This window comes from Jaculus jaculus, chromosome 19 (assembly GCF_020740685.1).
Source record: "Jaculus jaculus isolate mJacJac1 chromosome 19, mJacJac1.mat.Y.cur, whole genome shotgun sequence".
Taxonomy (NCBI): Eukaryota; Metazoa; Chordata; class Mammalia; order Rodentia; family Dipodidae; genus Jaculus; species Jaculus jaculus.
Genome location: NC_059120.1, coordinates 32,535,913 through 32,561,670, shown reverse-complemented (window position 1 = coordinate 32,561,670; position 25,758 = coordinate 32,535,913). Strand labels below are relative to the sequence as shown.

The 25,758-nt window shown below is 38.9% G+C and overlaps 1 protein-coding gene across 1 annotated transcript in view; it reads right to left on the bottom strand.

Moving 5' to 3' along the window:
* Positions 1-25,758, bottom strand: part of Tbx15 (T-box transcription factor 15) — a 132,727-nt gene that overhangs the window by 22,068 nt on the left and 84,901 nt on the right. Inside the window, exon 6 of the mRNA XM_004667510.3 lies at positions 17,013-17,077. Coding sequence (XP_004667567.1) covers positions 17,013-17,077 — 65 coding nt within the window. The remainder of the gene's footprint in view (positions 1-17,012; positions 17,078-25,758) is intronic.

Sequence of the window (25,758 nt, the reverse complement as noted above, 5' to 3'; positions counted from 1 at the left end):
ATCTCATTGGACGCAGAGAAAGCATTTGACAAAATCTAACATACCTTCATGTTAAAAGTCCTACAGAGACCGGGAATAGAAGGAACATATTTCAATATAATAAAAGCTATTTATGACAAGCCTACAGCCAACATATTACTAAATGGGGAACAAGTGGAAGCTTTTCCACTAAAATCAGGAACAAGACAAGGGTGTCCACTGTCCTCACTTTTATTTAATATAGTTTTGGAAGTCTTAGCCATAGCAATAAGTCAAGAGACACACATGAAAGGGATACAAATTGGAAAGGAAGAGATCAAGTTATCATTATTTGCAGATGACAAGATACCATACATAAAGGACCCTAAAGACTCTACTAGCAATCTGTTAGAGCTGATCAAAACCTACAGCCATGTAGCAGGATATAAAAAAAATACACAGAAATCAGTAGCCTTCATGTATGCTAACAACAAACACACAGAGGATGAAATCAGAAAATCACTCCCATTCACAATTGCATCAAAAAAATAAAGTACCTTGGTATAAACCTAACCAAGAAAGTAAAGAATCTATACAATGAGGACTTTAAAACACTCAAGCAAGAAATTACAGAAGACACTAGAATGTGGAAAAACATCCCTTGTTCCTGGATTGGAAGAATCAATATTGTGAAAATGGCAATATTACCAAAAGCAATCTACACATTTAATGCAATCCCTATCAAAATTCCAAAAGCATTCTTCATGGAAATAGGAAAAACAATCCAAAAATTCATTTGGAACCACAAAAAACCTCAAATATCTAAAATAATACTGAGCAACAAAAATAAGGCTGGTGGTATCACCATACCTGATTTTAACCTATACTACAGAGCCATAGTAACAAAAACAGCATGGTACTGGCACAAAAACAGACATGTAGATCAGTAGAACAGAATAGAAGAACCAGATGTAAGCCCAAGTAGCTATAGCCACCTGATATTCGATAAAAATGCCAAAAATACTCATTGGAGAAGAGACAGCCTCTTCAGCAAATGGTGTTTTGAAAACTGGATATATATCTGCAGAAGGATAAAAATAGATTCTTCTCTCTCGCCATGCACAAGAATTAAGTCCAAATGGATTAAAGACCTTAACATCACACCTGAAACTCTGAAACTGGTAGAGGAAAAAGTAGGGGAAACCCTTCAACATATTGGTCTTGGCAAAGACTTTCTGAATACAACCTCAACTACTCAGGAAATAAAACCACAGATTAATCACTGGGACCTCATGAAATTACAAAGATTTTGCACTGCAAAGAACACAGTGATAAAAGCAAAGAGACAACCTATAGAATGGGAAAAAAATCTTCGCCAGCTATATATCTGATAGAGGATTAATATCTAGGATATACAAAGAACTCAAAAAGTTAAATAATAAGGAATAAATCAAGCCAATCAAAAACTGGGCTATGGAGCTAAATAGAGCATTCTCAAAGGAAGAAATACAAATGGCATATAAGCATCTAAAAATATGTTCTATGTCACTAGTCATCAGGGAAATGCAGATTAAAACTACATTTTGATTCCATCTAACTCCTGTCAGATTGGCCACCATCATTAAAAGAAATGATCATAAATGTTGGCAGAGATGTGGAAAAAAAGGAACCCTTCTACACTGCTGGTGGGAATGCAATCTGGTCCAGCCATTGTGGAAATCAGTGTGGAGGTTCCTAAAACAGTTAAAGATTGATCTACCATATGACCCAGCTACAGCACTCCTAGGCATATATCCAAAGGACTCATCTCATTTACTTAGAAGTACATGCTCTACCATGTTTATTGCTGCTCAATTTATAATAGCTGGGAAATGGAACCAGCCTAGATGTCCCTCAACTGATGAGTGGATAATGAAGACGTGGCACATTTATACAATGGAGTTCTACTCAGCGGTAAAGAAAAATGAAGTTATGAAATTTGCAGGAAAATGGATCGACCTGGAAAGGATTATACTACGTGAGGTAACCCAGGCCCAGAAAGCCAAGTGCCACATGTTCTCTCTCATATGTGGATCCTAGCTACAGATGATTGGGCTTCTGCCTGAGAAGGAAAATACTTGGTAGCAGAGGCCAGTAAGTTAAAAAGGAGACATAACGGGAAGAGAACGGAAGGGAGGAGCATACTTAATAGGTTGCTATTGTAATTTTGTAAGTACAATGATTGTAATGGGGAGGATGGAGAATGGGGAAAGTGTGGGGGTGGGGAGGGAGGGAATTACCATGGGATATTTTTTTATAATCATGGAAAATGTTAATAAAAATTTTTAAAATTAAAAAAAATAAAATATCAAACTTTATTCTATTAATAAAAAGAAAATAAAATTTGAAAACAAAATATTCAGGTTTTTGTTAGATCAGTTAGGAAGCTGATTCTGCAATTTGGCTGAAATCTCTTTTTTTAACTTGCTGGATTTTATTGGCAGTGGTTAAGTGATGAGAGTGCCATATACTGCCAAAACGGCATTTGTCTGCCACATCCTCCTAAAGGAGAGCTTCCTTAGCTCAAGAATGAAATATCCATGCCACATATGGACACAGCCATGGCCATCCAAGGGTCTGTCACAGCAAAGCTTATTTTTGTGGTAGTGTTGGTGAGATAGGAGTTTTAACTCCTCTCAAACAGTGGCTAAGACTACATTACTAGCCTCAATTTATTAATCTGTATATCTATCTCTCATAAGTTTGTACTACATAGAAGAAAATATAAATTGTTCTGTAATGTATATTACCCTATAAATTATTACATAAAAAGCATGGCTAACCATTTGACATTGTGACATGATCATCTCAAAAATTCATGCTTTATGATTTTGTGTTGATTCACATTCATACGTAGATTGGAATGAGTGCAGCTGCAGGTGACCCACACGCACAGGTTGAACATTATGATTTTATGTACTGACAATGTGTCCTTTTTTTATAATGAGTATATGTGAAGAGAATTGTGGTGTGCTATGTGATATGTCTGTGTGGTGTATTGCTTATATGTATGTATAGATGAATGTGTCCTGTGTCCACATGTATGGAAGCCATAGGAGAACATCACTTCCTCTTTTTGCTCATCTGCCTATTGCCTTGCCTTGAGAGAGAGTCTCTCACTCAACCCACAGCTACCATTTTCACATTATTTTTGGTTCTGCCAATCTCCTGTTTCCATAGGGCTGTGGTTACAGACATGCATGGCCACACAGCTGTTTATATAAGTGCTGGGGGATTTAACTCAGGTGCTCAAGCCATGTTTTCCCAGCCATGATGAAACTTCTCAATACTTTAAATTGAAATAAGTCCTTTCTTTCCATAAGCTGCTTCTGGTTAGGTGTTTTGTCCTAGAAAGTAGTTGCTACATCTAATTTGACTCTTCCCCATAGTATTTGCTGATTATACTATTGACAAAGAGAATATGTATGATTGATTGGGATGGCCATTGGTCCTCTCTCAACAAAAAGCAGTCAAAAGCTAAAAGCAACATAATGTAGCAGGGATTTTGAGGTCATAAAGAAGGTAGCTAAACAAGAAAACCACATGTCCTAAGTTTAGGACATATGAAAAAAAAAAAAAAAACAGGGTCATTACCCTTTAGGAATATCCTGTTCAGTATAAATGAAGAGCATAAAAATGACTTACATACACTAAATTCATATAATAGAAACCATCAAGTAATAAGGACTTAATATACCTTGCAAAGTCAAAGAAGGTCCCACAAAATGTCAGTTATTTACTCTTTTTAAAAATTTTTATTTACTTATTTATTTATTTGAGAGAGAGAGAGAAAGAGAGAATGGGCATGCCAGGGCCACCAGCCACTGTAAAAGAACTCCAGATGCATGTGCCACCTTGTACATCTAGCTAATGTGGGTCCTAGGGAAGCAAACCTGGGTCCCTTAGCTTTGCAGGCAAATGTTTTATCCACTAAGCCATCCCTACAGCCCTATTTACTCTTAACATTAAAAGATATTCAGCAATCTACCCTCAATCAAAAGGTTAAAAGAGCTTTCTTCATAGAATAAGTGAAAAGAGCAAGCAGTATGAAGGGAAACCATGCTCTGGAGACTGAACACAATCATGGTGACTGAAGCTCACAGTGTCAAAAGGAAAGAGTCCCATGGGTATTTATTCTACTTGTGGTGCTAAGAATTTATCCCATGAATGGTTCTGTGCCTCTACTCTCCTTTCCATGCTCATTCTACTCCAGTATTTGAAAAGATTCAGAATAAGAATATTTCAGATCTCACTAACATAACTCAACATTCTAAGACTATCCTTGCTTCTTTGAGGTAAGGCAAACCTCCCTTACTTTCTCTTTAACTGGATCTGGAATCAGTGCCAACATCCAGATTAATGAAGATAGATGGTATGCAGGGATCTTTTTAAAAGACTTCCCATCAGGAGACTACAGATTGTTTAAGGGCAAAAACAACATTTGACATTTCTCTTCAGAAGGTACAATAAGTGTATCTCCCCACTGATATAGCAGTCAACAAGAGCTTAGAATAACAAGGGTTTGATGGAAAGATGTTTAGGGTTGAGTTAAAATTGTTCATCACCTAGTGACATATAATTTGGTATTCTTGCCCACAACTTCCCTGGAGTTTGAATAAGTTGAAATGGCAGTCTATGGGAAATTATCACTGCCTCAACAAATATAATAAAAATTCATAATGATACTAAGCAGGCTAACTTAAATATTAAGTTACTTTGAATTTCATTATTATCTTCTAACTTTGGTAGTGCTAAAGTTACACAAGGGACTGATTAGCATTGTCATTAATAGCATTGGCTAGTGATCTACAGCCTGGGTTCAGATCAAGCTATCAAGTGGTGTAACTTCTTCATGTTTAAGTCTCAAGATTTATAAGATGGAGATACTGGTATTACTTTATCCTTAAAACATATCCAAAAATATGTCACTCAAGCCCCTGTAGTCCTCATTATCTTGAACATATTTTAGACTCCAATATGTTAGCCATTAAAAAGATGTCACTCTGTTCAATGACACCATCTTTGGATAAGAGCCACAGATAATAAAACAATTGCCAATGTACTCTGGCAAAGCCAGATGGCCAAGAAGACAATGGTAGAAACGTTTCATGACAAAGGAGGAAAAACAAATAATAATGTAGAGAAAAACATTAAATACTAGCTATCATGCCATGCTATGGAACATGACAAACAGCTACGGTCTGGGTGAGTGAGTGGAATCCAGCTGGATGCTCCTGCCAAACCAGTGCAGGGCCAGCAGCTGCCTTGAATAATAGATGCAGCAGTGCGCTAGGAGTCCAACACTCACTGCTTCCATAGACCTGCTAATTGACAGAAGCCACCCATGCCAGAGATAGCAAAAAAGTATGCAGAAACCTACAGAGGCTTATAAGATTGCCAGTAAAAGAGGAGCATAAGATTGGCTGGAAAAATGTGGCCAATGGCTCTAGAGAGAGCAAATAAAAACACACAAATGGAGCATGAGGGAGACTTGGGATGTTGTATTGGTGGAAAAAGACTGAGCTATGTGAGCCCTATGAGCAACCGAGAGCCTGATGTGGACAAAAGCAGGGTTTCTGCTGCCTGGAAACCTGTGTCTGCAGAAGACAGTGAAGTCATTTACTGGATGCTATGACTGGCTAGATTTGCAATTCTGAATCTAGTAGCTCAGAATTCAGTTTTGCCACCAGTATAATGTGAAATGCTGCATTGATGCAAACAACTCAGAGGTAAAACTGAAGTGATTGAACCACAGGCACATGTATGAAACAATAGTTATTATTATTTGTATACTTATTATTTGAATAGCTAAAAATAGCTGTGAGATTAAATTGACTGGTATTTTGCCATTTTACCTTTAACAGAACAATTTCCTATGTTTAGCTTAGTGTACAGAAAAAGGTGAGGGGAAAGATCTGAATTAGATGTTTACAGTAGAGAACATTCCAGATGTTAGCTGAGATACACCAATATCCTTCCTCTCTCCACTCTAAAAGTCATTTGAGATCTAAGCACAGATGAACTAGCCTAGAGGTTAATGTGTGGCTGATTTCTGCTGATCTTTTCTTTATGGTAACATTTGGCATTTTGATTCCACACTCCACTGCTCTTTCTACTCGATATCTTGAGTAGCGGCTGAGTCTGTAACAAGGGTTCCAGTCTGTCACTGGGAAAGAGTTTCTTCATCTTATAGGTTTAACCATGGAACAACAGCAGCTTAAGAATGCCAGGAAATATTGAGGTATATGGGTCATGCATTGTGGAGTTAGCCCACAGTTATGGATAAGATAAATGTCTCTGCATATCTTGACCCAACATGTGGCTCTGACATTCTTTCCACCCCCTCTTCCGCAAAATTTCCCTGAGCCATGTTGGGTTCATTTTTGGTCTGCTTCAGTGATGAGGTGTTGGGGGCCTCTGGGTCTCTGGCTCTCTGATTTGGTAGAAGTTGATTTTTCTCTGTGTTGATCTCCTTCCCCCTTGTGCTGGTATCTGGTTCACCAAAAAAGAGCACCCTTGCTTGTTTTGCCAATTTTCCTTAGTTTCAGCCGGGGCCCTTTTGAGGTATGATGGGGTGGCTCTCTCCTTAGGATCTACAAGGAGGGGCCAAGGGGAGGGGGTAGGATGAGCATAATAATGGTATCAAACTGACTGTATTTTCTGAATACAAAACTAATTAATAAAATATAAAATAATAAAATAATAAAAAGAAAGAAAATGTGGAGAAATGATGATTGTACTCTTATTATGTAAATAAAACTGGTAATTCAGGGAAAAAAAGAATGCCTGGAAAATCTTTATTCCCAAATATTCTCCCCATCACCATTCAATAATAACTTCTTTGGCATTAAGTATTAACCTCATGGAACCTCCTCTGTCAGCAAGCAAATATATCCATTCCCATAATGCAATGAACAAGCATGGTCACCTAAAACATTATATAAAGGGAGAAATACTGAGAAGAACTGACATCAGCCATTCTCCCAGCAAACAGCAATGCTGGCTGGGAACTTCTGGCAATGAGTACAGACCCAGACTTCCTCTAGCTTCATTCTGCAGATCCTATGAGGACCTGCCATTAAAAGTACTCATCTGTGTAAATCTACTTTCCCAACTCACATGACTCCTTCCTGACTATTCCTGAGTTTTGGAATGTATCTGTCCTGGCTCAAGCCCTTAAGGGTAGATTGTATACAGAACATACCATTCTAAAATGCGGCATCACCCATATATTCATGCTATTCTCATTTTGGGTTAGTGAAGCTTCTTTTTTCAGACAGTGGTGACCACTGGGATGACTCAAAACTCATCAAAGTGCTGAGAAGATACAGTGAAGTGTTCAGCAGTAAATAAGACATTTCTATCACACCCTTCAAGTCTCAGGGATCATTGTGGAAGAAGTAGCAAAAAGAGTGTAAGAGCTAAAGGAAGGTAAGAACTGCTTGCAATGCTATCTTCTGCATACAAAGTGGCCTTGATATGTATGACCTCACAGTGGCTGATGCTACCTACACAAGACCTGCATAATAGGAGAGGGAAAAATGATGACACTAAAAAAGAAGAGAATCTAATTTGGAAAAAGAACTAATTCAGTAGAGGGTAGATTTGGGAGGGATAAAGGGGAGGATGATGAGAGGGGATTATGATCATGGTATATTGTTTATATTTATGGAAGGTTCAATAAAATATTTTTTAATTCTTTATTTTATTTTTATCTTTTTTTTTTTTTTTTTTTTGGTTTTTCGAGGTAAGGTTTCACTCTAGCCCAGGCTGACCTGGAATTCACTATGGAGTCTCAGGGTGGCCTTGAACTCATGGCGATCCTCCTACCTCTGCCTCCCAAGTGCTGGGATTAAAGGCATGCGCCACCACGCCCGGCTTTTTCTTTTTTATTTTTTATATTAACTACATCCATAATTGTAAACAATATCCCATGGTAATTCCATCCCCTCCACACTTTCCCCTTTGAAACTCCACTCTCCATCACATCTCCTATCCCTCTCAATCAGTCTCTCATTTATTTTGATGTCATTATCTTTTCCTCCTGTTATAATGGTCTTGTGTAGGTAGTATCAGGCATTGAAAGGTTGTAAGGATCCTTCCTTTGGCTCTTACATTCTTCCTGCCACCTCTTCTGCAATGGACCCTGAGCCTTGGAAGATGTGATAGAGATATTGCACTGCTGAGCACTCCTCTGTCACTTCTTCTCAGTACCATGATGCCTTCTGAGTCATCCCAAGATCCCTGCCATCTGAAGAGAGAAAGTTTTCTAAAGAAAAAGTGAGAGTAGCATTAATATATGGGCATGAACATTATTAGAACTGAAGAAGAAAAAAAAAGAGAAGTGATTACTGGGCAGTTTGGTGAGCAGAGTATATACATTTAGCCAGACAGCAGCAGACATTACACCCCTGGGGCTCATGACTACCCATATTGTATACTTTCAGTATCAGGAATGTATTCCCTCCCATGAAGTGGGCCTCCTGTCCAGTTAGAGGGCAGTTGGTTTCCCCCATAACAGACATGCCACTATTACACCCATTGGCTCCTGAAATAACCCAGGCCCAGAAAGCCAAATGTCATATGTTGTCTTTCATATGTGGATCCTAGCTACAATTAAATTGTTTGTTTTTTAATCAAATAAAATGCTTATCAATTCTCTAGGCTAAAAAGGCTCATTCTATCTGGGACCTATGAGCTGTGGCCTCTAAGGTGCCATGTCAGCTAAAGGTATCTACAATAAACTATGCTATATGTGCTATCCTACATTGGCTGACATGCCATGGAGCTGGAAGTAAGGGCAAGGCCCATGATGAAAGACAGAATTAAAGGCAAAAGCAGGGGAAAACTTAAGAGTCCTTCCCTCCATGGCACCATTCTTCTCCTTTTAGATTTATTTTTAGTGTATGTGAGAGAGAGAGTACACGTGTGCATGCATGTACAGAGCAACTTTCAGGTTAGTCCTTGCCTGTTCACCTCATTTGTGGCAGGGCTTCTCACTCTAAATTCTCTCTCTGCTATCCTTTGCTATGTTTGCCATAAGCATCCAGGAAATTCTCCTGTTTCTGCCTCCTAAAAGCATGTTGGGATTACAAAAGCCTTCCATGGGTTCTGGCTTTTCACCTGGGGTCTGGAGATTGAACTCAGGTACTCTAGCCTGAGTGGGGAGCACCTTATTTATTGAGCAATCTCCCCAGCTTTCCATGGCATTTTTAAAATAAGTCCATGGAACTTTCCACTCTCCAGTCCGATCATAAATTTTTTTTTTAATTTTTTTTTTAATTTTTTTTATTTATTTATTTGAGAGCGACAGAAACAGAGAGAAAGACAGATAGAGGGAGAGAGAGAGAGAATGAGCGTGCCAGGGCTTCCAGCCTCTGCAAACGAACTCCAGACGCGTGCGCCCCCTTGTGCATCTGGCTAACGTGGGACCTGGGGAACCGAGCCTCGAACCGGGGTCCTTAGGCTTCACAGGCAAGCGCTTAACCGCTAAGCCATCTCTCCAGCCCCATAAATTTTAATCTTGTTCCTTTTACGTACATATTTATGTGGGAGGAAGTCTCTGGAAAGTCTATAAAGTTCTTCAAGCTGACTTGGACTTTCTATAAAGTCTTAGCAGCTACTCCTAACAGAGGCTTTTACATCAGATGGAGCTGAGATACCCACAGAGCCTTCCTTCTTTCCCTTCCTGTGGCTCCCCCTCTAATGAGCAGTATCTATACAATCGTCACTCTCTCAATCTAGGCATGTGTGCTCTCCAGGCATGAAGATACACCTCTGTGGTTGCTTCTCAATAGTAATAATCAAAGATGCCTACTTCTCTTAGCTTCCACCCTTGTCTTTGCTTTGGTACATGCTCCCTGTTGGGGTAGCCAACCCCTAAGGTACAATGACACTTCTCAGTTCAGTATCAGGTAATCTTTCATGATCAAACCTCATTCTGCTTTAATGTATCCTCTGTAAACCCTCTTTGGCTGAGACTCATGAGCACTGAAAATGCATGGGTGTCTTTCTCCAAGAGTATGTGTTTAAGCAGCAACCAGGACAGGTCAGGGTTATACCAAAGTAACTAATGTTAGATATGCACTGAGATTGCTGTCAGCTTTTCAAACTTCTCACCCTTTTTCCCCTCTCACTGGGTGTCCAAACTCAGCTCCTGACCACTGTTTTCCTTGATTTACTATTGCTTAAAATAGTTTTCTAGAAATCCTAGATTTTAATTTCTCTGCCACTCACCAATACTATTTTGTAACTAATGAACAATAATCATTGCAATTTGCATACCTGACACTGTAGGGCATTTTTTTTTTCTGGAGAAACTTGAATAAGTATAAATCTTTGTTCCTAGAAGCTTACATTCTATCAGGAGGCAGAGCCCAGGTCCACCCACCACAAGGAAAATAATTGCAAGCTAAGGGAATTGCAAGCTGCTATTTCCCCAGAAACAAGAAAGTGTTACTGTCTCACCCTGGCAGATGTTTCCCATAATTAGCTTAGAGGGTTGTGACTGGGGCTAGGCCTAATTAAAAGTGATCATGGGCAGGAGAGATGGCTTAGCAGTTAAGCGCTTGCCTGTGAAGCCTAAGGACCCCAGTTCAAGGCTTGATTCCCCAGGTCCCACGTTAGCCAGATGCACAAGGGGGCGCACGTGTCTGGAGTTCATTTGCAGTGGCTGGAAGCTCTCGCACACCTATTCTCTCTCTCTCTCTCCCTCCCTCTTTCTCTCTCTCTCTGTCACTCTCAAATAAATAAATAAAAATAAACCAAAAAAAATTTAAGTGATCATATCTTGACCTTCATTCAAAACTAGATTTGAACTCCATAATTTATGAGAAATCTAGAATTGTAACACCTTACAGACATGGTTTCCCTTTCACTGTAGAGACAATGACTATAAACCAATCTGTCAGTATCTTCACTCCAAAAGGAATAACACCTACTCACATTCATACACAAAATACAGTTTCTTATACACACACAGTTGCCAGCAGCGATATCTAATCATGGGAATGGAAAGTGGCATTTCTGTCAGTGAAGGTTGAAGATTAAAGATCTCCTTACACTAAAGCAAGTGCTTATCTCCTGAGAAGCAGGAAAGCTTGGCCTTGGGGGGCTGCCTATAGTCACTATGCAGACTAAGACAAGAGGATAACTGGAGCTGGAAACCAGGCTGAGCAATGTAGCAGGAGAGAGGGAGGGAGGTAGCTATAACAGACTCAGGTGCTGGTAACACCGAGATCATTACAGCTCCCACTTAGGTTTGAAATGGTCCAGTAACTATTAGCTCTTGTTTTCATCCACACTCAGAATCAGTAATGAAAAACATAGGAGCTGAATGCTATGAGGAGCAAAATACCAACTCTTTAGATGATAAAACTGTCTGGAGACTGTGGCACAGGTGTGAGGCTGAATGAGAGAGCCAGAACTCCCCTGAAAGAAGCCAACTACCCCACATAGCAGCCTTCCTCTGCTATACTCATAACCTGACAGGACAGCCTGAGATGTGCACCCTCTATAAGGAAGTAGGCCCTGAAGGGTCATCCTTCCAGATTCAGCAGTCAGTTCAGTCACTAGTTAGCATAAGAAAAAGGAGAAAAGAATGAGTCTAGAAGCCAGGAGCATTTCTTCCTAGAGATTTCTTTACACTAAAATATGGAGAATGACAGCTACATTGCACAGTCATAACTCCCTCCCCACTCATGTGTACTTCAGAGATGCCTGTCAGCTGCTCTACACCCTAACTGCACTAAGTGTGAGAACCTCAGAGACATTGGGGGAGAGTGAAGTGGATGGCTGGGTACTCCATCTTTCCTCTAACCTCCTTCCTTCCCTGGCCTCGGACTGCACTGGAATGGATTGAGATGGACAAACCTGAACATGTTTTGGGTTGAGGTTTGGCAAACTCTATAACTCCAAAGTATTTCACAAATGTTTTGTGTTCTGCAAAACCAAAAAACATTGGCCAAGGACTTCCCCCCCTAATTTTTAAGCCCATGTGTTTCTAAAGGAAATGTAATCCGTATGTTTTGGGAACATTTATATGCAACTCATAAAGCCATACTCCTCTGCATGAGTCACTTGATGTCTGAAATGCATGAGGAAGAGTTCAGATTCACAAGAGCTCTGTTAGCAAAAGAAAGGGCACAGATGAGGCACTAGGTAGAAGGTAGTAATCTGGGTCCTAATGCTGGTCGAAGCCCACCCGGTCCCAGAATATTTGCAAATAATTCTCTATATATTCTCACCCATCAACCTTCCTCATCTGTTTGATGACATTAAGATTTATTGCCCTTGGGATGGATAGATGGCTTAGCAGTTAAGGTATTTGCCTGCAAAGCCTAAGGACTCGGTTCAATTCCCCAATACCCATAAAAAGCCAGATATACAAGGGGGTATATTTGTCTGGAGTTTGTTTGCAGTGGCTAGAGCCCATTTCCACACCCTGAACTCTCAATTAAATAAATAAGTTTTTTAAAATTTCAAAAAAGAAATCTTATCAGATCCTGCAGTGAGTATTAAGTAATTAGGTAGCTAGTTGATAATTTTGAACTTTTTAAAGAGAAAAATACTAAAGTCTTAAGAAGTCAATTGAAACCCAGTTTCTCAGCATGCTAGAAGAAGCTATTTATCCTTGTCCCACACCAGTTCATGGGGAGTACATCACAGTGTCACTTGCTATAGAAGCTCATGTTGGCTACCTGTCTGCAGCTAGAGAAGCCATAGTGAGTATTTCACAAAGATAGGCTAAGAATATCCTAGTGGCTTTATATGGACAAGAGACAGACCTGGATGATACGTGTGCTTTTAGAGGAAAACAAAGGGGTCAAATGTAAACTACCTAGCATGATAGAGCAGCAAGCACAGCCTCTGAGTCAGCCCAAGCCAGCCTGTTTGTGTTCCTGCTTTACTTTAAGACAATAGCCACCTGACTCTTCCATGCCTCAGTTTTCTCATTTCTCATTTCAAAACAACACAGGTTGTTTCGAAAACTGGAGAGAAAATTAGGATCATGACTAAGAAATAGAGGCTCATTCACAAGTCACCAGCACCATTTTTTTTTAAATTTAATTTATTAGCTTTCTTTTCAGCAAATACAGGCAGTTTGGTACCATTGTTTAGGCTCATCCATGATCTACCCCCTCCCTTGGACCCTCCCTGTTGACATAAATGGGTCGTGCATTGTGGAGTTAGCCCACAGTTATTGGTACGATAAATGTCTCTGCATATCATGACCTAACATGTGACTCTGACATTCTTTCTGCCCGCTCTTCCACAAAATTTCCCTGAGCCATGTTGGGTTCCTTTTTGGTCTGCTTCAGTGCTGAGGTGTTGGAGGTCTCTGAGGCTCTGGCTCTCTGATTTGGTAGGAGTTGATTTTTCTCTGTGTTGGTCTCTGTTCCCTTTGCCAGCACCATTTTTTAAAACTTTATTGACATGTATTGATTTAGGTGGTATAGTATGATCATTCATTGTAAACAATTACAATATGTAATGATCAAATCAAGGTAACCATAATTCCCTTCTCCTTAAAATGTTTCAATTCTTTAAAACTGGAAGCTTTGAACTTTCCTAGGTTTATAAAACGTATACTAAATTGTGAACTTCAGTTATCCTACAGTGTTGTAGAATACTGAATGTTATAACTTTCACTTTGGTACTTGTTACCTGGCTTTCTTCTATACCCTCCCACTCTCTCCTTCTAACTTCTAGCACACACTATTCTTCTCTTCTACAAAATCAACTTTTATAACTTCCATATGTGAATGACAATACATGGTACTTGTCTTTTGTGCTGTGTCATTTCAGTGTCCTCCAGTGTCAGTGATAGTACCACAATTGATAGGATTGCATTTTATTTTTATGTAGCCCACAGGCTTTGATACAGCAGATGAAAAAAAATATGCTATTGGAAAAAATAATTAATTATGTCTGAAAATGAGCTATTAAGGATCCACAGTCCTGTTTTCCTAAAGTCTACATAGAGAAGAGCAACCTGCCAAGCAGGACAGACAGTTACGGACTCCAGGACAAAAAAAAAAAAAAGCCTCCAGGAGGACCTCACCTAGCACTTCAGCTAAGAAAGATGTGACCAAAAGTTCCTGATGAACGGTATAGTCTTAAACATGCGAATCTTATTCCCAAAGTATAGAAACTCTTCAACAGGGCTTCTGTACTAACTCTGCACCTCCCATTTCATGCTACTCAAACACATTCATGAGCAGGGCCCATTCCCTATAACCACAGGGCCTTCGTGATGTACATATACACCTAGTTTATGTCTATCTTTGTGCCTGATGTTTCTTCTACCCAGAAGTAGATACATAGATCACAATTTCTCTTGCATTACTCACAGCATCTGAACAGAGACACTAGCCCTGGCCACCCTACATAAGTGCCTCCCAGTCTATCCAAGTGACTTCATTTTCTTCTTTGTACTTATCAAAAATTCACATTAATGGACAAGAAAATCGTAGAAAGTACATACAAACTGCAAGTGATAAGGGTAGGATACGTATTAATAGAAAGCAATCAATTGGGGAACCAAATCAACTGGAGAAGGTTGCCAAATATTTTGCAAAACATGGATTCTAATAGGAGAGAAAGGCAAAGAAAAAGAAAATATCCTATGTGCCAATACAAAAATAAAGACTGAGCCAGGCATGGTGGTGCACACCTTTAATCCCAGCACTTGGGAGATAGAGGTAGGATTACCATGAGTTCAAGGCCACCTTGAGACTACATAGTAAATTCCAGGTCAACCTGGACTGGAGTGAAACCCTACCTCAAAAAAAAAAAAAAAAAAAAAAAAAACAGAATAAACAAAAACTAAATATTATTAAAGATCCAGAGGAAATCACAAAGAAAGAAATATGTGAACACCTAACATTAAATGGTTTGGTCCAGGATAGGTAAGTATAGAGCAGAAATTCTTAATTTTGGAGATGGACATTTTTGAAAATCAATTTTATTTTATTATTTTATTTTATATTTTATCTGGACCATGCCAGGTCTTCTTGCCACTATAAACAAATTCCAGATGTATGTACTACTTTGTGCATGTGGCTTTTATATAAGTACTGGGGATTCAAACCCAGGCTAGCAGGCTTTGCCAGCAAGCACCTTTAACTGCTGAGTCATCTCAGTAGCCACCCCTTTTTAAAAATCTTATGAAAGCTATATATATATATACACACACAAGTTTACTTACAACACTTGGAGCCCGCAAAATCTTAGAAATCCATCCAACTTCAAACTACAGGTTTAAATGCCTTTGCCATACATGTTCTACCCATCACTAATGTCTTGCCCCAAAGAAGCACTATGCTGGAAGATCTAGAGGTTTCTATATGAAAGGTTAGCTGCCATTTTTGGCTCCTTGTCACTAACCAGATCTTCAGGAAGCACAGAGATTCCTGTGCAGCAGGGTTTGGGTCCCATTTGAAATGGAAGAAAGAAATGTTTATTTTTCACTGGCTAACCTGAAAATAAAGGCCTCTGTCTTATTTTAAACAAAGAATCATGGAATGAAAAAAACATTTTGTCAGGAGTCCAGTCTCCAGGTCATGGTGTCCTCTACCAGTAATAGCTTGACCTGCAATACATTACTCAGTATCATTATCTGAAATCTGGAAGTTTAAGTGAATTTTACATTAGTTGAAGGATATATTCTAAGGTGAATAAAAGACACAGAAAACAAAATATATTCTGATTATACAGCAATAATTTGATAAAGAAATGCTTTCATGAAACATTTTGTAGAAGAAATGATCACCATGAGTGACTTGTAATTTAGAACTGCCAAAGTATTACTTAATGATTATGGTACATTCTAAGGAATGTGTCATTACATACGCTAGTCATTGTGTAAACATTATAGAATATTCTTACACAATACTAGACAGTATAGCCTACTATAACTTTCACCATAAGTATGTGCCATGGTAATTCAGTCTGCTCCTGCTGAAACATTGTTATACAGCACATGACTGCATAATATATCACATATTTCCTTAAGTAGTTCTAAATATAAATTTTTGGTTTATAAAAAAACTTGTAGAGAGAATACCAAAAATAATTCCTGACAATATGTTATCCACATGTAAAGAAATGCCTGCAAATTACAAATCTGCCTGACAACTGATGAAAGTCTATCACTGTTGCAAAGCCTATGCACTACACTAGATAGTTGTGTCACACATGCTGATTTGTTATTGTCTATATAAAATGAAATTATCTAACTGAATGACCTTTGATATATCTGGCTTCCTTAGCTATTTTAGTTCTCTCCTAACTTTCTATTGATAGCATATTTTAATTTTATGTAGTACTCTAGATCTGTAAACCTGAAATAATCTTTTTCCTACCATATCCTGTTTCTGGTTAGATGTTTGTCCCAGCAATGCAAAGCTGACTGCAACAGGTAAGAAGATTAAGTTAGAACCAGAAAAGTAGCACAGTCTCTAAGGCATTGCCAATAGCAGCAAGTGGTTCTACTATCTGTAATTCCTGATAGTGATGGAAGAGGTCATCAAAAACAGATGGTGTTCTAGAAAGTCCTTATAACAAAGCAGGAAGCATGCATGTAGTTTGGAACAATTTTTTAGGAGCAAAATAATTACTATTTTTTAAATAAACTTCAGCTAATAAGAGCAGTAATTTTCTGATTTTTTTAATTTTTTGGAAATGCAAAATATATAAGACATAAGTGCAGTTAGTATAGTCACCTACTAATATTTATTAGAATATATACCAAACTATTTTAATAATAAAATTGCCATATACATGTTATGCTAAGGAAGGTGTAGGAGGTAAAGCAGCCTGCCAAGTTTGTTCTGCTGATTTAGAGTGATTTCCCAAAGGGTTTGTGGGAGGAGTTTGGGAATTCCAGGTCAACACAGTTGCAGAACATGTGGGCTTTATTGAGGAATCAGAAGCCTAAAGTCACCAATGGTGCAGAGGAAAGTAATTTCATATATAAAAACATGTCAGTGGGTTTACTCTACTTGTGTTCTTACCTGTTTCTCCCAGAATCTCTGAATCCTTTAGCAAAAGGGTTTCGGTCAATTTTTAATCTGGTAATCTGGAAACAAACAAATAATATGAATTATTTTTGTGTTACTTCCAGAAAGCTAACAAAATTCACCCTGTTGATAACATCTGTTGTTTCCATTTAGTTTCCTTTTGGTTTAGATTTAAACTGCAGCTTGACATAGGACTTGGGCCTGGTACACAGATGTGTGATTCACTCCTCTCTAAAAAGCAAGGTTTGCCCCACATGTGACCATGAACTCTCTCCTACACCCTGTCATTGCCTCAATGTGGTGATAAATCACTTGCTTAGATAGACACAGGCCGTGCTTTGTGACACGTGGAGGCACTTTAGAAATGCTTGCTGAATGAATGGTGAGCAAGTGAGTGAAGGACAGATAGGTAGATTCAGCCCTTAGTTAAGGTGGAATCAGTCTGAAAAGCCAAGCAATGGGGTATGCTCCCCATTTTACTTGCAACATGCCTTTCCTGCCACCAGAACTTGTTCATTTAGTCAGCTGGAATGTGTGTGGAAGACACATAATACATCTAGACTTTTTTTTTTTTTTTTTTTGAGGTAGGGTCTCACTCTAGCTCAGACTGACCTGGAATTCATTATGCAGTCTCAAGGTAGCCTCTAACTCATGGCGATCCTCCTACCTCTGCCTCCCAAGTGCTAGGATTAAAGGCGTGTGCCACCACACCCGGCTACATCTAGACTTTTGCCAGGCTTTTACACAAAGGGAAAATCTGCACAAACTTGAGACTAAATGGGGCAAATTGGAACACATCTCCTTTGGTCTCCAAGACTTATACGCAAATCAGAAGAAACAAAGGTAAAAGCAGTTTTTACAGCCTGAACAAACCTAACATTTGGCTGGGTCCCATCCATGCATCTGTTCCCTCCACTGTGTCCTATCTTAAACTTAGTAAAACCTGCCATGGTTGTGTATATTACTCTCATGCTTCTAGATGGAAAAAAAAAAAAAAGCCTAACCAACATATTCCATATGTGCCCATTGTTTTTGCTTTCAGAATTGGTCATGGGAGGCATTTTGATACCTCTGTGTTTAAACCAGATGTTAATGAGTTGCTATACTGAAGCCTTGAAGACTCAGTGGTAAGGGCTGACAAGTTCAGGGAAAGGAAAGACACTCTTGATGGGAAGTAACTGTAGAGGTAAGAAAATCTCATTGTTTAAGACCATCCTCACACTTCTGCTAACTTCAGAATTTATCACTAAGACAACTAAAATTGCTTCCTATGGTGCAAGTCTTCCCTGGTCCGTCTTACTTTTCACTTCGTCAGAGTGGAATTTCCCAAACCCACAGCCTTTAAAAACTCATTAAAATGCAATGTGAGATTCTGACATACAGACTCTGGCTTGAAAGAGCCATGCTGGCTTCAAGATTATTTTTCTCCCTAAACATTCCTTGCCTCAAGAATACCACACTAATAACATAGCACTAATAATGTAGAAAAAGCAATTTTACATCTATTTTACAGACCAGAGCAGGAGCCTGCAGGTTTGGCTTTCTGAAGTTCAGTGTCTGCCATGTGAATACTGTATTGAGTTTAAAGAGTGTCACTGCTTTTCCCTATTTGACTTAAAATCACTTCTTTCTTCCTCATAATCCACAGCAATAAACCACACACCATATTTTCTTTTCAAGTTGGGGTTATAATATTTTATTTTCTCTTTCAAGTTGGCTTATCCTGTTCAACTCATTTATGATAGAAGTTTCTGATATATCATTGTACTGCCATGTTTGGGGTGCCTCTACAGACCCCTGTAAATTTAATGACATTCTATTTCATGGCCTGGGAGAAACAGTTGAAAATTCGAATTCCCTTAGCTCAGTGGAGCCCAGACCAATATTTTACATAATTTAATAGAAAAGAACCCTCAAATGTTGGGGAAAATAACACTTTACTTGTTTCAAAGAAATTAATAAAAGATTTGGAGAATATCAAGTATCTTATGTATACTAAAGGTGACAGGCAAGTCAGATTACAGTGTAGTCAACAGTCACTAAATATGGAAGCTCATAATCTAGAAGAACAAAACACAGGTGCATATACTAGTAATGACATAAAAAAGATTGTTATAAAGTCAACAGCAAAGAAGAAATGATCTGAGAACTGCTCCAAGTTGAAGGTTTCTGAGGCTTTATCTTAGATGTTTTAGATGAACCTGTTATTAAAGAATGTGTACAATTCTAATTTTTAAAATGCAGACAAAGGAAAAAAGAGACAAAATATGTGTTTCAAAAGATGGACTGAGTGTAAGCCAGAGCATCATATTGGAAGAATTACATGTATCCAAGAAACAGCGTCTCACTACCGGTTAAGATGGCGGCGTAGGTACCACGCCAAAGCAGTCTGGGGGAAAAAAAAAACTCAGCAAAATACAAACTTTTACTAAAAAGTGAGGTATATAGGAAATTGAAGCAGCAGCAGAGAAGTAGAAGAGATCCAGAGCATCCAGAGCCCGCACAGGCCGGCAAAAGCAGCCCCGGCAGCTCTGCCAACCGCACTAGCGCGGTGGCAGCACACCAGAAAGATGCCAGACTCGGCTCCAGCTGCAGCAAAAGCCAGGTGAGGGGAGCTTCCACTCACACCAGCACTCTCCACAACTCAGGAAATGTGAAGTTAGAGCACCAGTGAGCAAAGGAGGAGCAGACCATGAGGTAGAAGAACACGTTGAACAGTGAGAGAACCAGAGCAGCTGCAGCTCCCTCCCCTCCCCCATCGCCTGAGACCAGCTCCTGCAAACAGAGCAGCAGTCCGAGGACCCGGCCACGCCAAATCAGGCCAACAGAGGGGCCCAAGCAGGAGCAGAGTCCAGCAGCAACATCAGCGACTCCAGCACTGGTAACAGCGGCCCCAGCAGTAGCAGACCCAGTAGCGGCAGCAGCAGCAGTGAACCCAGCAGCAGCAGCTTCGGTAGCAGCAGTGGCTCCAGAAGTGGCAGCTACAGCAGCAGCAGCAGCTGAGGCAGCAGCAGCTGTGGGCCCAGCAGCAGCAGCTTCAGCTACGGACAGACCCAGCAGAGGCAGCTTTAGCAGCAGCAGTTCCAGCACCTGGGGTGATAATCTGCAGGGTCACAGTAGCCAGGCTCAGTTTGCCCCACAGGAAAAGCCAGTGCCCAGCTCCAGAAACCAAAACAGCAGCCGTGACCAGGAAGAAACTTAACTGAGACCAAAATCATCCAAGGTAACGGGGATTGCACCAGGGAAGGGTCTCACTTGGTGACAAGCTGACTTGGATCCCTCAACAGACCAAAAGTCTTAACCTCTATGGTGATAGAGGATCTGGTTGTAACAATAACTACACTGGCATACATACTTGGGGCTGTTTTTGATTGAATGGCTACAGTGTTTAGTTAACTTTTAGAATCTACCTGTATTTTATTCCACTCAGCCTACTTGAATACTCCCATAGCAGGGAAACTCAACCCCTAGGAGGAGCACCTTTGTAGATACTCTGAGAGTCTAAAGAGCCACACCTAACACCTTAAGCTCCCACCCGGAAAATATATAACATCAAATCAATTGATACAGCTAAAAATACCCAGCTAGTTAGAAAATCCAAGCATTAACGTAATCCAAGATGCAAAAATATATACATTATAACACAGGAAACACTAAAAAGCAAGATGATATAAATCCACCTAAAAGTATTAATGCATCAGAAATGAACTCCAGTGAGAACAAGGTAGAGGAAATGCCTGAGAAAGATTTCAAAAGATGATTGTAAATACGTTAAAAGAAGTCAGAAAACAAATCAAAGGAGTCAAAGAGGAAATCAAAGGTATCAAAGAAGATGCAGGACACCAATTTCACGAAATAAAGAAGGCAATACAAGACATAAATAAGGAAATAGAAATAATAAAGAAAAACCAGTCAGAATCACTAGCATGGATGAACACTTAATGAAATAAAAAAACGCTGTACAAAATGAACTAAAAAACTCTGTAGAATATCTCACCAGTAGAATGGAGGAAGGAGAGGACAGAATATCTAAGCTAGAAGACCAGGTGGCAGATCTAATACAGTCCAACAAAGAGAAAGACAAACTTATGGAAAAGTATGAGTGGGAATTTCAAGATAGTCGGGACACTATGAAAAGATCCAATATAAGAATTCAGGGCATAGTAGAAGGAGAAGAATTCCACTCCAAAGGTATGGTAGGCGTCTTCAACAAAATCATAGAAGAAAATTTCCCCCAAATTGGGAAAGAGGTGCCAATGCATACACAGGAAGCATATAGAACCCCAGCCAGACAAAACCTGGAAAGAAACTCTCCTCACCATATTATAATCAAACTTTCAAACACACAACCAAAGAAAAAAGATTGAAAGCAGTTAGAGAGAAAAATTAAGTTACATACAAAAGCAAGCCCATCAGGATTACAGCAGATTATTCAACACAAACTTTTAAAGCCAGAAGGGCTTGGAGTGATACATACCAAGTTCTGAAAGATAACAACTGTCAACCAAGGTTACTTAATCCTGCAAAGCTATCCATTCAAATAGACAGAGAAATAAGGACATTCCATGACAAAAGCAGGTTAAAGGAGCATTTGAAGACAAAACAAGCTCTACAGAAAATACTTGATAGAATCCTCCATGCTGAAGAAAAGGAAAAGCACACATATAAGAAACCTAGAAAAAAAATGAGCAATACTCAAATACTAGTTAACACAAGAGAGCACAGGTAGAACCAGAAACACACACAAAAAAAATGGCAAACATAAATGCACACCTTTCAATAATATCTCTTAATATCAACGGCCTCAATGCCCCAATGAAAAGACATAGGTTTGCAGACTGGGTTAAAATGCAGGATCCTACAGTTTGTTGTCTCTAAGAAACTCACCTTTCTACAAAGGATAGACATTGTCTTAGGGTGAAAGGTTGGAAGACGGTGTTTCAAGCAAATGGGCCTAGAAAACAAGCAGTGGTTGCTATGCTAATATCTGACAATGTAGCCTTCATTCCAACATTAGTCAAGAAAGATAAGGAAGGTTACTTTTATTGATTAAGGGCACACTCCAACAGGAGGACATTACAATCCTAAACATATATGCACCTAACATGGGGGCTCCCAAATTCATCAAACAAACACTATTAGAACTAAGGTCACAGATAACACCAAACACAGTGGTGGTGGGTGACTTTAACACCCCACTCTCCTCAATTGACAGATCATCCCGGGAAAAAATAAACAGAGAGGCATCTGGACTAAATGAGGTCATAGAAGGAATGGACTTAACAGATATATACAGGACATTTCATCCAAAGGCTGCATAATATACATTCTTTTCAGCAGCACATGGAACATTCTCTAAAATAGACCATATATTAGGACACAAAGCAAATCTTAACAAATTCAGGAAATTTAAATAATTCCTTGCATTCTGTCTGACCACCATGGAATTAAACTACAAATCAGTAGCAAGAAAGGCTACAGAGCATACACAAAATCATGGAAACTAAACAATACAGTACTAAATGGTGAATAGGCCAAAGAAGACATCAAGAAGGAAATTAAAAAACTTATAGAGTCAAACGATGAAGAGAACACAACATATCAAAATCTCTGTGACACAATGAAGGCAGTTCTAAGAGGTAAATTTATAGCCTTAAGTGCCTATATTAAGAAGTTATAAAGGTTGCAAGTAAACGAACTTAAAGCCTTGGAAAAAGAAGAACAAGGCAAACCAAAAATCAGTAGGCGGGAAGAAATAATAAAGATTAGGGTAGAAATTAATGAAATAGAAACAAACAAACAAAAAAAAATCTAAAGAATTAATGAAACAAAGAGTTGGTTTTTTGAAAGGATAAACAAGGTTGATAAACCCTTAGCAATTCTGACCAAAAGAAAGTTAGAAGAGACACAAATTAAAAAACCAGAGATGAACAAGGTAACATCACAACAGATTCCAGAGAAATTCAAAAAATCATAGGGACATACTATAAAAGCATATACTCCACAAAGTATGAAAATCTGAAAGAAATGGATGATTTCCTTGATTTATATGACCTACCCTAATTAAATCAAAATGAGATTAATCACTTAAATAGACGTATAACAAACATGGAGATCCGAACAGTTATCAATAATCTCCCAACTAAAAAAAGCCCAGGACCAGATGGATTCACTGCTGAATTTTACCAGACCTCTAAGGAAGAGCCAACACCATTGCTTCTTAAGCTTTACCAGGAAATAGACAAAGAAGGAATTCTACCAAACTCTTTGTATGAGGCCAGCATCACCCTGATACCAAAACCAGGCAAACATAGAACAAAAAAAGAAAATTACAGACCAATCTCCCTCATGAACAAAGATGCAAAAATTCTCAACAAAATATTGGCAAACAGAATACAAGAGTATATCAAAAAGATCATTCGGGCTGGAGAGATGGCTTAGCAGTTAAGCGCTTGCCTTTGAAGCCTAAGGACCCCAGTTCGAGGCTCGGTTCCCCAGGTCCCACGTTAGCCAGATGCACAAGGGGGCGCACGTGTCTGGAGTTCGTTTGCAGAGGCTGGAAGCCTTGGCGCGCCCATTCTCTCTCTCTCCCTCAATCTGTCTTTCTCTCTGTGTCTGTTGCTCTCAAATAAATAAATAAAAATTTAAAAAAAAAAAAAAAAGGCTTGTGCCATCACTCTGGCTTCTCAATGTTTAAAAAAAAAAAAAAAGATCATTCACCCTACCCAAGTAGGCTTTATCCCAGAGATGCAGGGATGGTTCAATATATGAAAATCTATAAATTAATACATTATATAAACAGGTTTAAGGACAAAAATCACATGATCATCTCATCAGACGCAGAGACAGCATTTGACAAAATCTCACATACCTTCATGATAAAAGTCCTACAGAGACTGGGAATAGAAGGAACATATTTCAATAAAATAAAAGCTATTTATGACAAGCCAACAGCCAACATATTACTAAATGGGGAAAAACTGGAAGCTTTTCCACTAAAATCAGAAACAAGACAAGGGTGTCCACTGTCCCCACTTTTATTTAATATAGTTTTGGAAGTCTTAGCCATAGCAATAAGGCAAGAGACACACATGAAAGGGATACAAATTGGAAAGGAAGAGATCAAGTTATCATTATTTGCAGATAACATGATACTATACATAAAGGACCCTAAAGACTCTACTAGCAAACTGTTAGAGCTGATCAAAACCTACAGCCATGTAGCAGGATACAAAATAAATACACAGAACTCAGTAGCCTTCATATATGCTAACAACAAACACACAGAGGATGAAATCAGAGAATCACTCCCATTCACAATTGCATCAAAAAAAATAAAGTACCTTGGAATAAACCTAACCAAGAAAGTAAAGAATCTATACAATGAGGACACAGAATGTGGAAAAACATCCCTTGTTCCTGGATTGGAAGAATCAATATTGTGAAAATGGCAATATTACCAAAAGCAATCTACACATTTAATGCAATCCCTATCAAAATTCCAAAAGCATTCTTCATGGAAATAGGAAAAACAATCCAAAAATTCATTTGGAATCACAAAAAACCTCAAATATCTAAAATAATACTGAGCAACAAAAATAAGGCTGGTGGTATCACCATACCTGATTTTAACCTATACTACAGAGCCATAGTAACAAAAACAGCGTGGTACTGGCACAAAAATAGACATGTAGATCAGTGGAACAGAATAGAGGACCCAGATGTAAGCCCAAACAGCTATAGCCACCTGATATTTGATAAAAATTCCAAAAATACTCATTGGAGAAGAGACAGCCTCTTCAGCAAATGGTGTTTTGAAAACTGGATATATATCTGCAGAAGGATGAAAATAGATTCTTCTCTCTCGCCATGCACAAGAATTAAGTCCAAATGGATTAAAGACCTTAACATCACACCTGAAACTCTGAAACTGCTAGAGGAAAAAGTAGGGGAAACCCTTCAACATATCGGTCTTGGCAAAGACTTTCTGAATACATCCCCAATTGCTCAGGCAATAAAACCACAGATTAATCACTGGGACCTCATGAAATTACAAAGATTTTGCACTGCAAAGGACACAGTGAAAAAAGCAAAGAGGCAACCTACAGAATGGGAAAAAATCTTCGCCAGCTATATATCTGATAGAGGATTAATATCTAGGATATAAAGAACTCAAAAGTTAAATAATAAGGAATCAATCAAGCCAATCAAAAACTGGGCTATGGAGCTAAATAGAGCATTCTCAAAGGAAGAAATACGAATGGCATATAAGCATCTAAAAATATGTTCTACGTCACTAGTCATCAGGGAAATGCAGATTAAAACTACATTGAGATTCCATCTCCTGTCAGATTGGCCACCATCATTAAAAGAAATGATCATAAATGTTGGAAGAGATGTGGAAAAAGAGGAACCCTTCTACATTGCTGGTGGGAATGCAATCTGGTCCAGCCATTGTGGAAATCAGTGTGGAAGTTCCTAAAACAGCTAAAAATTGATCTACCATATGACCCAGCTATAGCACTCCTAGGCATATATCCAAAGGACTCATCTCATTTCCTTAGAAGTATGTGCTCAACCATGTTTATCACTACTGAATTCACATTAGCTGGGAAATGGAACCAGCCTAGATGTCCCTGAACTGATGAGTGGATAATGAAGTTGTGGCCCATTTATACAATGGAGTTCTACTCGTCGGTAAAGAAAAATGAAGTTATGAAATTTGCAGAAAAATGGATGG